This window comes from Vidua macroura, chromosome 15 (genome assembly GCF_024509145.1).
Source record: "Vidua macroura isolate BioBank_ID:100142 chromosome 15, ASM2450914v1, whole genome shotgun sequence".
NCBI lineage: Eukaryota > Metazoa > Chordata > Aves > Passeriformes > Viduidae > Vidua > Vidua macroura.
The window spans coordinates 8,611,112-8,623,607 of NC_071585.1; the positions used below are offsets into that span (position 1 = coordinate 8,611,112).

The 12,496-nt window shown below is 40.1% G+C and overlaps 1 protein-coding gene across 12 annotated transcripts in view; it reads left to right on the forward strand.

The window, feature by feature from the left end:
- Window positions 1-12,496, forward strand: part of RAPGEF6 (Rap guanine nucleotide exchange factor 6) — a 120,986-nt gene that overhangs the window by 31,417 nt on the left and 77,073 nt on the right. For all 12 annotated transcript variants that reach the window (XM_053990942.1, XM_053990951.1, XM_053990947.1 and 9 more), the window contains exons 5-6: window positions 6,108-6,177; window positions 11,701-11,844. In XM_053990942.1, coding sequence (XP_053846917.1) covers window positions 6,108-6,177; window positions 11,701-11,844 — 214 coding nt within the window. The remainder of the gene's footprint in view (window positions 1-6,107; window positions 6,178-11,700; window positions 11,845-12,496) is intronic.

Genomic DNA, 12,496 nt, shown 5'->3' on the forward strand with positions numbered 1-12,496 from the left:
GACTGTGTTCAGACCTGTCACAACTATATGGCTGAATAATCTTGTCCGTATTTCCCTGCATCAGTAATTTCCTTTTGGTCTATTCATGGTTCCTTACAGCAGCTACCCTTTAGAAATTTTATGGACTGCAAGGGATGCTGATTGTGCCACAGAGTTTTTGGTGGCTAAACTTAAGTGCAAGAGAAAGGAAATTAGAAAGAAGGGTCCTGTATGGTTTGTTTATAACTATAATACAGTTTCACTAAGACTTCCATGATCTGGAATAGCTGGAAAGCTGCACAGAAAGTGGTAGGTGAGACACAGGCTTCCTCAAAGGGTCGTCATGTTCAGAGTATAAAGTAATTAATACAGAGATCTTGAGTTTGCAACCTGCAAATTGAGTAGCATATTATATAGCCTCCAAAATAATTTCCAATTAGAACTTCAGCAGGCTTAAGAGATAAACCTGCTAAATGTTGTTATTGAGAGCTAATGCAGAAATAGGTTTTGATGACTGAGCGTTAATTGAAATAGGTATTTTGCATTCAGCCATGTATCTTGTGGTGTCTGGCTTCCTTTAAACCATTTCCTGATGGAGTTAAGTATTATAATATTATCTAATGAAGTTACTTTGAAGAGCTCGGGACTTGCACAGCATATGATATCTTGTAAACTCTGCCACTTGCATTTGCTGATACTTCTGCTCTGTGCGGATGGACCTTTTCTTCCATCTCCTTGTTCTGTTTCACAAATAGAGACATTTGGGGCTGCTCAGCAGCTGCTGTGAGGCCTTCTGATGCACCTGCAAGCCTCAGGCAACTGCCCACCAACCAGCCCCATTCTTAGGTCATGGCTGGGCTGAGACAAATCTAGTGCAATTGAGAGCTCCATGGAGATGCCCAGAAAAACAGGTTATTCCTATGAGGATTGATTTTGATGTTGAGTATGCTCCTGTGTTGTGATTGCAATGGAGGAGGGGCAGATCCTGACTTTTCTATCCACAGTCACTGTGATTGTTAATGCCTGTTGTGCAACTTCATGGGTTTTCCCTCAGTGTTACTTCCCAAATAATGACAAATAAATTTAAGTATTAAATTACATTTTTACAGTAATTAGATTGGTGTTTAATAATAGTAATGGCTATTCCAGCCATTAGTATACTTGTGTGGTACGTTCATTGGTAGCAGTATGCATTTTATCTTAGATCTGACCAACAGCAGCTTTGCAGTAGATAGCCAGGGGTTTGCTGGAACAACTGTTCTGCACAAGAGGTACTCTGCAAGGAGAGGAAAAGAAATGCTTTTCATAGCTTTTCTGCTATGAAAACAGAATGGTTTTGGTTGGAAAGGACCTTAAAGCTTATCTCATTCCAGCCCTCTGCCAAGAGCAGGGACGCCTTCCAGAACCCCAGGTTGCTCCAAGCCCCACTCAACCTGGCCTTGGACACTTCCAGGGATGGGGCAGCCACAGCTTCTCTGGCAACCTGTGCTAGGGTCTCCCCACCCTTTAGTAAATAATTTCTTCCTAATATCTCATCTAAACCTACTTAAGTCAGCTAAGAACCATTCTCCCTTGTCCTGGCACTATATGCCTTTGTAGCCCCCTATACTTGCACAAAATCACATTTTCATCTGTTAAAAAACCAACCAAACAACATAAATATTCCTTATGCATCTTGTCTCTTCCAGGCCCAGTTGTGCCCTTCTGTGCAAAATTTTTTTGCATGGAAGAAATGCATCCAGGTTACTGGATGAGTGGGGTCATGGGATGCACTTTGCAGTGGCGAGTACAATTTATCTTCATCATTATGTACCTAAAAGCTGCCTGACAGGCAGTTTGAGACAGGTATATTCATAAAAACAAAATACCTGCAAACTCTTTGCTTGTTATCTTGATAAACTGGTATATCAGGGCCCTGGCCCCATTCTACATGTAATACAGTACTGAGTATTACTGCAGTAAAACTCCTGCTGGTAGCTTTATTGACAGTCACAAATAACTGTGCATTATTGACACCAATTTGCACAGACAGGATAATGTTATGATTTTACAGTATCTGGAAAATACAGAACGTGAAGTGCCTGACATCCGGCCATTGATAGCTTTGATGTCTGAAATATCTGAAAATATTGTTTCAGGATGTAGTAGAATATTGTAAATTGGAAGATGCTTGCTGATTAGTGTTGAAACAAGTAATAAGACAGTCTCAGTCTCCATCTGTTTGTAGGCTGAAAGCTCTTCAGGACAGGCTGTGTTTTTACCTTTAATGTGTCTATGATATTCTGAGTAATGAAGAATGAGAAGCTATCAGTATTGAAAAACTTGAGCATATTGATATCAGGAACTGTTTGAGTAAAATGTGATGGCTATTGCTTAAATTTGTCAGTTTTTCCATTCCAGATGTATTTCATCACCAAATACGTTGTGCAACAGCTGGATATGAGAATTTTCAAAACATTTGTGTTCAGAAAGCTGTGTTTGTGCTCATCCTGTTTCAAGGGCTGTGTTCAAAATATGTTTTGTTGGAGGAGTTTCTAAATAGTTTACTTTATAAAAGTAAGGTTTGTTATAAAAGGTCCAGTACCTTAAAGAAATTTTTAACACCTTCCTGTTCTGGGGAGTGAGCATGAGTGTGAAATGGGAGTATTCTCAGATACAGAAGGCTCCATCCAGTGATTAATTTTATTCTGTTCCCATATCAGTGCAGTCAGGCACATACTCACGTGCTGCACGTCTAAGGTACTCTGCAGTTGCAGAGAGGTGAGCAAATCACCCAGTGGAAAAGGGACAGATGAACCAAGGAATGTCACAGAATCACAGACTGGTTTGAGTTGGAAGGGGCCTTAAAGCTCATCCAGTTCCAGCCCATTGCCATGGGCAGGGACACTCCACTAGACCAGGTTTCTCCAAGCCCTGTCCAGCCTGGCTGAGAGCTGTTATCTACAGTCCTGGGCTTTTACATTTTGGTAGCTCCAGTCTGATCCCGTGGCCTGAACACCCATTAGTTGTTGGTATGGGATATCATGCCATTCTTTTCTCAGATTATGCAACTGCTTAAGCATTTTTAATTATGAGTAGCAGTGAATTAGAAGGAAAACACAATTTCTTGCAAATGAGGCATCCATAAATCAAGGATAAACAAAGCTGCCTTTGGTATATGGAGATGTTTTTTTTCCCATGTCAGCGTTGCAGACCACTGAGTGAGTGTGTGAAAATTAATGATGCAGATGAAATACATGAATATTAAGTGATGGGAGCATACAATAAAATAATAAAAAATATTGTAGTGCAGTTTTATAGTACTGATCTTTTTTTAGGTTTCCTGCAGTGGCAAGCTATAGAATGACATTAAGACATATTTAAATCACACCTGTGTTAACAATGCCATTTAAATTATTCAATCGTTTAAAAGTTTAATGGTTATACCAGTGGTAGTATGTCCTTTGACATTTTTTTTTTTATTGTAAGTAGAGCTTAATTTACATTAGTTTCATGTTTTCTTACACTTTCAGTCTTAATTTAAATTTTTAATTAGATTATTTTCCCCACTCTGCTTAAAGCATGTGTAATGTGCTGTACCTTAGTGAGTCTTTCCCAATTTTCTTACGTATCTTGCCACATGTGACATCAGGAGGATGTAGTGTTTTTGAGATATGCTTTTGGTTGGGGAAGCTGCTGTGATGGTTGGTAAGCAGAAGTACTGAAAGGGGCTTCTTGGATTGGACCTTTCCAGGAAGCAAACCTGACCCTGGGAAAGGATGTCTGTGGTGCCAGCTTGGGTAACCAAAAAGACTGAGTAATAACAACTCCTGCAAACAGCACCGTGTGTTCTTGATGCCACAGCAAAGTTGTCTTTTAGTACCAAAAGATGAGATTGCCCCATCTCCTCCAGAATTAGATGTACTTGCCAGAGCTCTCTTTTTTGAGAAACAGCATGGTTCAGATTTGGGTGAGTCTTTAATCACCAGCTAAAGACTTCTACAAGTAGTTTACTGTCACAGAAATGTTCCTTCTCTTAAAGAATGTTCCATGCCAAAGTTTGCTCTTGTTTCCCAAGTGGCTTTTCCCTCCTCCATTTTCAAAGCTTTGTTCAACTGAACTTTTTCCATTTACAAACATTTAGGAATGAATGTTGTTCTGAAGCCTTGATTATAATTGGCAGATTAGTGAAGTATATTGATGTCAGCAAACCTCTTAACTGATAGAGAAGCTAAATATTTGTATTCTGGAGGAAAAAACATGTTATAAGTCATTAAGAAATTTAAACCCCATGTTTCTAAAACATGTTGTGTATGTTAATTAAGAATGTTAAAAGTTGGTATTTTCAAGACATAGTGGTAGTTATGGCTGGTGAAAAACCATATGTGGCCTCCTCCTTTGGAAGGAGCTCTGCTGTGGAATAATCAATTAACTATCCATGATGGTGTGTACCAGGAAATAATGGAACTTGACCTATTGAGTTGTTAATATGAGTAGTTTATTCTTTAGGATTAGCTGGGTGGGTTTTGTCTTTGGACCCCGATCCTTTTCCAAGTGTTTGGTTGTTGTAAAGTGCCTGATGGAGCAGAAATGATAGGGCCAAGACTGTGACCTTTGTTCCAAGCACCGTTCTTGTCCTCATTAGTGATTACTTAATTAGCAAATGCTGCAACATCAGCAGAGGGGGGCTGGACAGTGGCTGAATTTGAAGAATGTGTTTATGTAAAGCAAAACAAAAAAGAAAATAACTCCTCCTTGACCTCCAGGAGTTTCCCATAGTTGCAGATATCCCATGCAAGTTTTGGAGTGTTGTTTATAAGCACGAGTCTTTTTAAGTGTTCTGTATAAAGAAGTGGTGGTGTCAATGGATCTTTGCCATCATGATGACCATGTATGTAACTCAAGTCTTGCATGGCTGGAGTTTCAGATGTACTTTTTAAACATAATCTCAGTGAAAACAGCTAGAGCTGATCCATTTTTTAAGGGTTTGTCTCCACTCTCGTCTTAACTTCCTTCTAATTCTCACATTACTCCCTGCTTTGCATTAACCAGTTCTTCAGTTATCTCACCTGCTGGTAGGTGCTAAAATGTGATTGATGTTGACAGTCTGAATTTGTAACATGGCAGCTGCAACCACTGAACTGCTAATCCAGCCACTGTGCTGCTCATCAAGGAGTTTGTTTTGTGTGCTGGGGTTGTGGAATCACTTTCCCTCGTGCCCAGGGAGTGAGTTGGTCAAGCATTCCCACCTCAGGCTGATGGGTCAGGAGTGAAGACAAGCTTACTTAATGTGCAAAGCCAGATATATTTAATTCCAGGTACCACTACAGTGACAAATGGATTGATTTCAGAGGTTATTGGTCTGTAACACCCCACACATCCCCCAGCAGTGTCTAGCTCACTCCTCTTTCGCTGGTAACTCCAGCTCCCTCAGATCTGTTGCATGGTGCCTTCTCCAGAGGTGATTTCTCTAAACTGAAGGAAGTCTGCTGTTAGAGTTGATGAGCTAAAGCACATCAGGTTGTTTTTAGCTGCTTTCCTCAGCTGCTGTCTTGCACTGCCCATCATGCTTTGTTACATTTGTGTTCTTCCATACTTCCATGACCCAGTCCTTGTGATGGTACAAGTAGCAACGTAAAGACAGAGGTCACAAGGCTCAATGTGAAAAAAGAGGTTCTCTGTCCTCCCCTTTGGTGGGAGGATGAAGGGGTGACATAGAGTTGAGGGAGCTCTCATTAAAGATGCTCTGTGCTGAGTAGTATTTTGGAGTCTTTGGAATTTATGTATATTTGTTTTTACAAGGCCTGTTTATGTTTAATTAAAATGTACTAAGGTTTTCTTGTCAGAACTGAAATGTATTATGAGTGGTTGTGAGTATCTGCAAGTAATAATGATTTTACAAAAGAACATTCTTTATATTTGGACTTTTCGTAGCAGGCTGTGATGAGGGATGCTGAATAAATTAAAATATTATGGTAATGATACTATCTAATTAGCATTTTTCATACAGTAGTTTTCATCAATTTTTCTTTGTTCTTTTTTTGTTTTTTAACAACATGGACCATTGCCAATTATTTTTGTTACTGAAAAGGTAAAATAGGCTGTTCATCTCATTCCTTTTTGTTTGCTTTTTTTCCATCCCACTCTAGTTTTGGCAAGCAGTCTGGAGGAAAGCGAGGATGCGAATGTATCATACTGGAACCTTCAGAAATGATTGTGGTAAGGCAGATTTTTTTCATATGTATTTAAATCTATTGCTGATTTCAGCAAATTCTTTCTCTTTTACAGCAGAAAGCTTATTGTAAAGTATTCTATGAAATTGCAGCAAAATTGCCTTGATTTCAATTATACCTATGGCTGCTCTCATAACAGCAGTAGCTATGTAAATTTAATCTAGATGGGTAAATGATGATGATGATTAGGTCATTCTTTCTAAAATTATGCTTACTTGAGTTTCAAAAGCCTAACAGTCACGGCTGAGCTGAGCATTCCTGAGTCAGGCTATGGCAGCCTTCTATCTTGAATATTTTATTTACACCCCCATTCCCCATTTCATGGCTTTTATTGGTCATGTCTGGGTGGAAAAGCGTTCTTCCTCCAAGCCTTTGCAGGGCCACATAGTTTGAAGGCTTGTAGGTAGGAGAAGAAACATGAGAGTGCTTAGCCAAGCTTAAGGGTAGGATTTGTCATCATCCTTAATGTCCAGGATTCCTTCTGCTTCCTCAGAACACTTATTGGTACTGCCAAGTGCATATATAGATGCATGTATACGTGCTTAGAGAGTGTAGCTTAGTCCTTCCCAGGTTGTTGTACACATGCTGTGAGCAGTTGAAATATTAGGACTGCTTTCCCATAGTGAACACCAACATTGTATCCCAGCACTGTGCCTAGGGACACAGGCAGATCTCTTCCAACTTTCACCTTAGATGTTTTTAATGGAGCAGGAACAAAGCTGTTTGTTGTGCTCAGAACCCACATGTCTGTTAATCAGACTCCCATCTCCAGACTGCTATTGATTTAGCTGCCCTAGATCTAGATATGGTAACATTAAAACATTAAATATTTGACAGTTTCTCTTACCGAGCATGTAAATACTCAGCTTCCATAAAATGTTTGTTTCTCACAGTGCATTACCAGCAGGGATGTCAGCAGTGTCCTGTACCAAGTCCACTTGCCTTCCTTTGTGCAATTTGCTCTGTGCAATGTCAGTCTGACTCTGCTCATGGGCTCTGATAGCATCAGTAATATGCTCTGTGCTGCAGCACGTATTTCTAGCTACAGTCTGCCATGAAGTGCAGGTTAAGAGTGCAAGAAACCTGTCTTCATTGCTCTGGAGTGAAACAGTTAATTTGTTTTATTCCTAATTGTCCAGTCTCTTCTCAAAGCTGGAGTTCTGGGGAGGAGATTTGTGCCTGGAGGGATGCCACAGGACTGTTTGGGTGGCAATGTGTACAGCCATGTCACGGGAGTGCCCCAGGCCCTCTGGTTTGCATTTGCTGCTTTGCATTTCTACTTTTTAATTGCAGCTGCCAAGGATCTGGTGGCTGAACTGAGCATGTGGTATACTCAGTGTGCCTGAGTGCTGTGCCTGGGCTGAGCTGAGTCTTGCTCCTCAGTGCTCCTGTAGCAGCGTGAGAAACACTCACTTATCCAGTCATATCTATTATTAGGTATTAGGGAGAAATTCTTCCCTGTGAAGGTGCTGAGGCCCTGGCACAGGGTGCCCAGAGAAGCTGTGGCTGCCCCATGCCTGGAAGTGTTCAAGGCCAGGTTGGATGGGGCTTGGAGCAACCTAGTGGAAGACTAGACCAGCCTGGTCTGGCTGGTGACTTGACTCACTGCACGTACATTTGTAAGTTTGCGTGAGAAATATTTCATGGGCAAAGGAAATCTTAAGAAACACCTACGTCCTTCTTTGGTCACATCACCATTGCAATCTGGAAATAAAAATAATAACAAAAAAAGATAGAAATGTGCAATGTGTGCTTCAGGAGGGAAATTGACCCTGTTGAAATATTTATGGAAGAAACTAGTGTTGTGTGTGTAACTTGAGCAGGCGCAACTGTGAGGGTGTTTTCAGAGGAGCACAGTATCACAGTAGCTGGGGAAGCCAGCATTGGCCATGTCAGCAGCCTCACACACTGCTGGGTGTTCCTGGAGACAAAGGCACAGCCCAGACAGCTGTTTGCTCTGCTTAAAATCTCCTGAATTGTCTGTAATTGTGATTAAATGCTAGTGAGAGCATAGAGGCACTTGAAAGTATCTTACATCCTTCTCTGGAACTTCAGTATAATTTTCCAGTAGGAAAATCAGAGAATTAAAAGTGCAGAGTAGTTTCCTCATTATATTTATTGTCACATTTTACAGGTAAATGTAGCTAAAGGTGCTATTGGCTGTATTTTCTAGGAAGCACTTCAAATAGTGTGAGAAAAAAGCATCAGTGTGGTGGCATGCACCTTGCTAATGATCTTCACTGACATAAGGTGTACTTGAGTTTTAGTTCCCTGATTAACTTTTATTAATTTCTCTTAATTCTTTTATTTTCTCTAGTTTTTAATTTGCAACATACTAATGAGATTTAATACATAATTCAAGCAAAATAATTAGTTAACTACTTTAATGGAGTTAAAGAACTCTGTCATTTCCTGCTGGTGACTGATTTTTTGAATTTTTTTTTCCTTCTCTCCTGTCATTTTAGAATGTAAATCAGTTTTGTAGTGGGAATCCTCTGGGAATGGACCCATTTTAAAGGCCATAAAATGTGGTCAGCTTAAGTTAATGAGGATAACAGTGTGTGAATGGGCATTGTAACTCATATTTTTGGAGGCTGAGCAATCTATTGAATTAATAATAGCCCCATTTATCATTTAAGAAGATGGCCCAGAATTGCAGCATATGTTGAAGTGTCACTGAAGTATGTTGAAGTGTCATTACTGTTGTTCCTTGGCGCTTTCATTTTCTTCTTCAGATCTAAGTGTAAGATTTCAGAAGAGCAGTGTGATACATGCAGGTGGAAAATACTTCATTGCTGGTTTGGACTGCAGAGTGAAACACGACAATCCTATGGTTTAGATTGGATATTAGGGAAATTTTCTTCATGGGAAGGGTCAAGGCCTGGCACAGGCTGCCCAGGGCAGGGGTGGAGTCACCATTCCTGGAAGGATTTCATGGATGTGTCGATGTAGCACTTGGGGACCTAGTTTAGTGGTGGGCCTGGCAGGGCTAGGGGCATGATTGGACATGATGATCTCTGAGTCCTTTTCCAACCTTCTATGATACTGTATTGAAAATGAAATAACAGGAAGCAGTCTGTGGGACAGTGTCTCCATCTGACTTGATGGCAGCCGGGCTCTCCTGGCTCTGCAGTGGCCCAGGGAATCTGTCCTCCCTTTGCTCCCACGCCAGGATCCGGCTCACAGCGCTCACAGAGAAGCTGAATTCCTCCACAGGGTTGTGGGGAGGGTGTGGTGACACCTCTCTGCCAACAAGAATTTTTATTTTACACCAGGTGAAAGCAGGGCTGAGTGAGGTGCCCAGGTGTGCCTATCCTGTTGATTCACAGAACATCGAAAACAGTTCTTGTAAATCATAAGTGTTGAGAGCCTGGTGGTCAGCTGGACTCAAAATACTGCTCCTGCTGGTGGTACTAACCTGGAAGCTCTGTGGTGTGGAGGTCTTTCCTGGTTTCTGATTTCCATGTTGCTTTTGTCAACAACAGTTCACTGACCAAAGGAAGCAGGTGGTCTCATTTTCCGCCACTTGTTTGTTCTGACTTAGTGCTATCAAATAATTTAATGCTTATGTCTTAGCAGTTAGAATTGTGAAATAAGAATAATTTCTTCTGGCACTGAGAGTTTGTTTTAATTTAGCCTTAAAAATACCTGTTTCAGTTTGGGGCTTCTTGAAAATAAGGGTTATCTGTATTGAAAGAGTCTTTGTCCACCTCAGCAGTTTCTCAGGTCCAGGTTAATCTGTTCTGTTGGAGAAGTTCGCTGCTTAATTTGGTTTCTATGATTTTGTAAGACTGAATACAGGAAAAATGATAATGCATTTACTGAAGGAGCTCACATACAAAAAGTTAAAATTAAACCAGCACAGTTCTAGTTATTTAATTAATAACTGTGCAAATCCAAAAATCCTTATTACTGCAGGACTTGTGTAAAATTTGAGAGCAACATTGTGTCTAGCTAGAAATCCATATTTATGCTACATGAAGAAAGGCTTCCATATCAATCACCTTACTATATTTTTAATGATACTTGGTGGCCTGTTTAAAAATACTTTTTTGTTTCTTTTTGTGTTTCTGCCTGCATCCACTGTATTCTTTACACCCTTACACCATTGTGCTTACTCCAGTGCTGCAAAGAGATATCTTTGGTTGTTGTCCTGTTCCTTTGCAAAGAGGTAGTAAAATTATAGTGAAAAGTGTGGTTATCCCTTTTTCAACTCAGCTTTTCTGATTTCTTTTTTTGACAGTATTATTGTGTGAGCTTCACTCTTCTAGCTTTTCTAACTGTTATATCTTTAACCCATGTTACTAATGTATGATATCTCTATGGAATAAAAAATAACCCACAAGACAAGCTCAGCTGCTTGCACCTTCCTTTGACCTCAGACAGACCATAGGTGTTTGGGAAAAGTGATGTGGAAGGTAGATGTGATCTTGCTTTTGTGATGGTGTTAGTTTGGTCACTTTCTTGTTTCTGTCTGTTAAGTCTTTCTCTGTTTCATTTCTTTGTATCTTTTGGATAAAAATTTTAAGGTGATTTACTTGAGTATGTGAAGTGAGAGCTGTGTAAGACCATACAGAGGTTCTTCTCCTGTTCCAGTAGTATAGCCTTAATGTTTAGGATTTTCCAGTGAAATTTGGAGAAAAAAAGTTAAAAACAAGCCATTGAAGACAGTAGAAACTTCTACATAGTAAATATTGTAGAGAAACTTCTTGCCTGCTGCAGCCTATTCGCATACATGTCTGTCCTGCTTCCTGCTGCGAGATATTTTCCAAAACATCAAAAGGAAATGGGAAAGGATGAGACTGCTTTTTATAGAAAACAAGCATTGTAGCTATTGAGATAAAAGATTTAATGTTGGCTTTTACCAAACAGATAAATTTACCTAATTTTTAATGTTTAGTCAGAGATAATACTTAACATCAAGTTATGAATAAGTTCCAGCCATTTCTCACATAATCCACTAAAAGTGATTAGGAGGCAGTGTGACATAGGTGAAATAGCTATTTATAAAAAGCTGGAATATTTGAAGTTGTTTAGCTATGACTGGTACTATGAATAAATTATACTTTTAAAAATTACACTACTAAAAATAGGGTATAATGCAATATTTTTGCCAGATTGTAAATACACAAAAAAGGTAACTTCTGTGTTGGGGATAAGCTTGAAATGAGCAGTGCCTGTAACTCCTTCATGATACATGTGGGTGCAGAAGAGTTTCTGCTGATGAGTGACATTGTTTAGAGGATATGTGTGCCTTTTTTAATTTTTTTTTTTTTTTTTAAATACACTGTTTCCCGGAAGGAAACTGTGGCCTCAGCTCATTGTAATAAGGCACTTCTGAGATCTGCAGCAGTGGTTCTCTGAAACAACCACGGTCGTTTACTCGAGCAAAGTTTAGCTGCCCTGAACTTATGTTTGTTCCTTCCCCATGAGCTTCATAGGGCTCCGTCGGCTCTCAGTGCTATGGAAGAACTGGATGTTTAACCAGGAGCCTGAACGTGTGTTTCAGGTGGAGAACTCTAAAGACAATGAGGAAAACATCTTGCAAAGAGAAGTGCCACTCCGGCAGTCCCGTCGGAGGTATAGGAAGATCAACCAGAGGGGTGAGCGTCAGACCATCACGGACAACGTGGATTCCAGCAGCTACATGTCGGTGAGTCTGCCCTGCCCTGGCCCATCTCCTTGGCATTGTGGTGTCTGCGGGGCTGGCTGGAATTCTCTTTCGGTGACAAAACTGGTGAAGTGAAATAGTCCATGCTTGCTGTTTCTGGGAACACTTCTTTAGTGTTCAGGGGCAGTGAAGTGGTTTGGATTGGAACACCATAAGTGGAAGTGAAGGTAGTAATTGGAAAAGATGGGGTTTTTTTGGTTTAGGGATCTTCAGCTGAGCACTATAAATAAATCTTAAAATGCTCACTGGACAGAGAAATGGTCTTTCTTCATTTTTTGTTGGTTTTACCTGGTGTTCTTTTGGTGAGATGTAGAAATTGATGGGTTTCTTTTTTTGTTTTCCTTAATATATTTGAACTGTGCCTTAGAGCTGCATTAATTGCAAATACAGATCAATACAGCATTAACGCTCTTGTACTTGGTTGTGGTTTCTTGCTTAAAAATAGTGTAGTGGTAGTTCAAACATCAAAAAGAGTAACAACTGATCTAGTCTTAAAGAGCAGCAGAGACTATAAACTCTGCACTGTGTGGAGGCATGTACCTCTGTGGTTTCAGGGCTGCAAGGTGTATGTGAAGGTTTTTATTCACCATTATTTTACAAACTTCCTGCTTGGTAACAGGATATATGTGATATG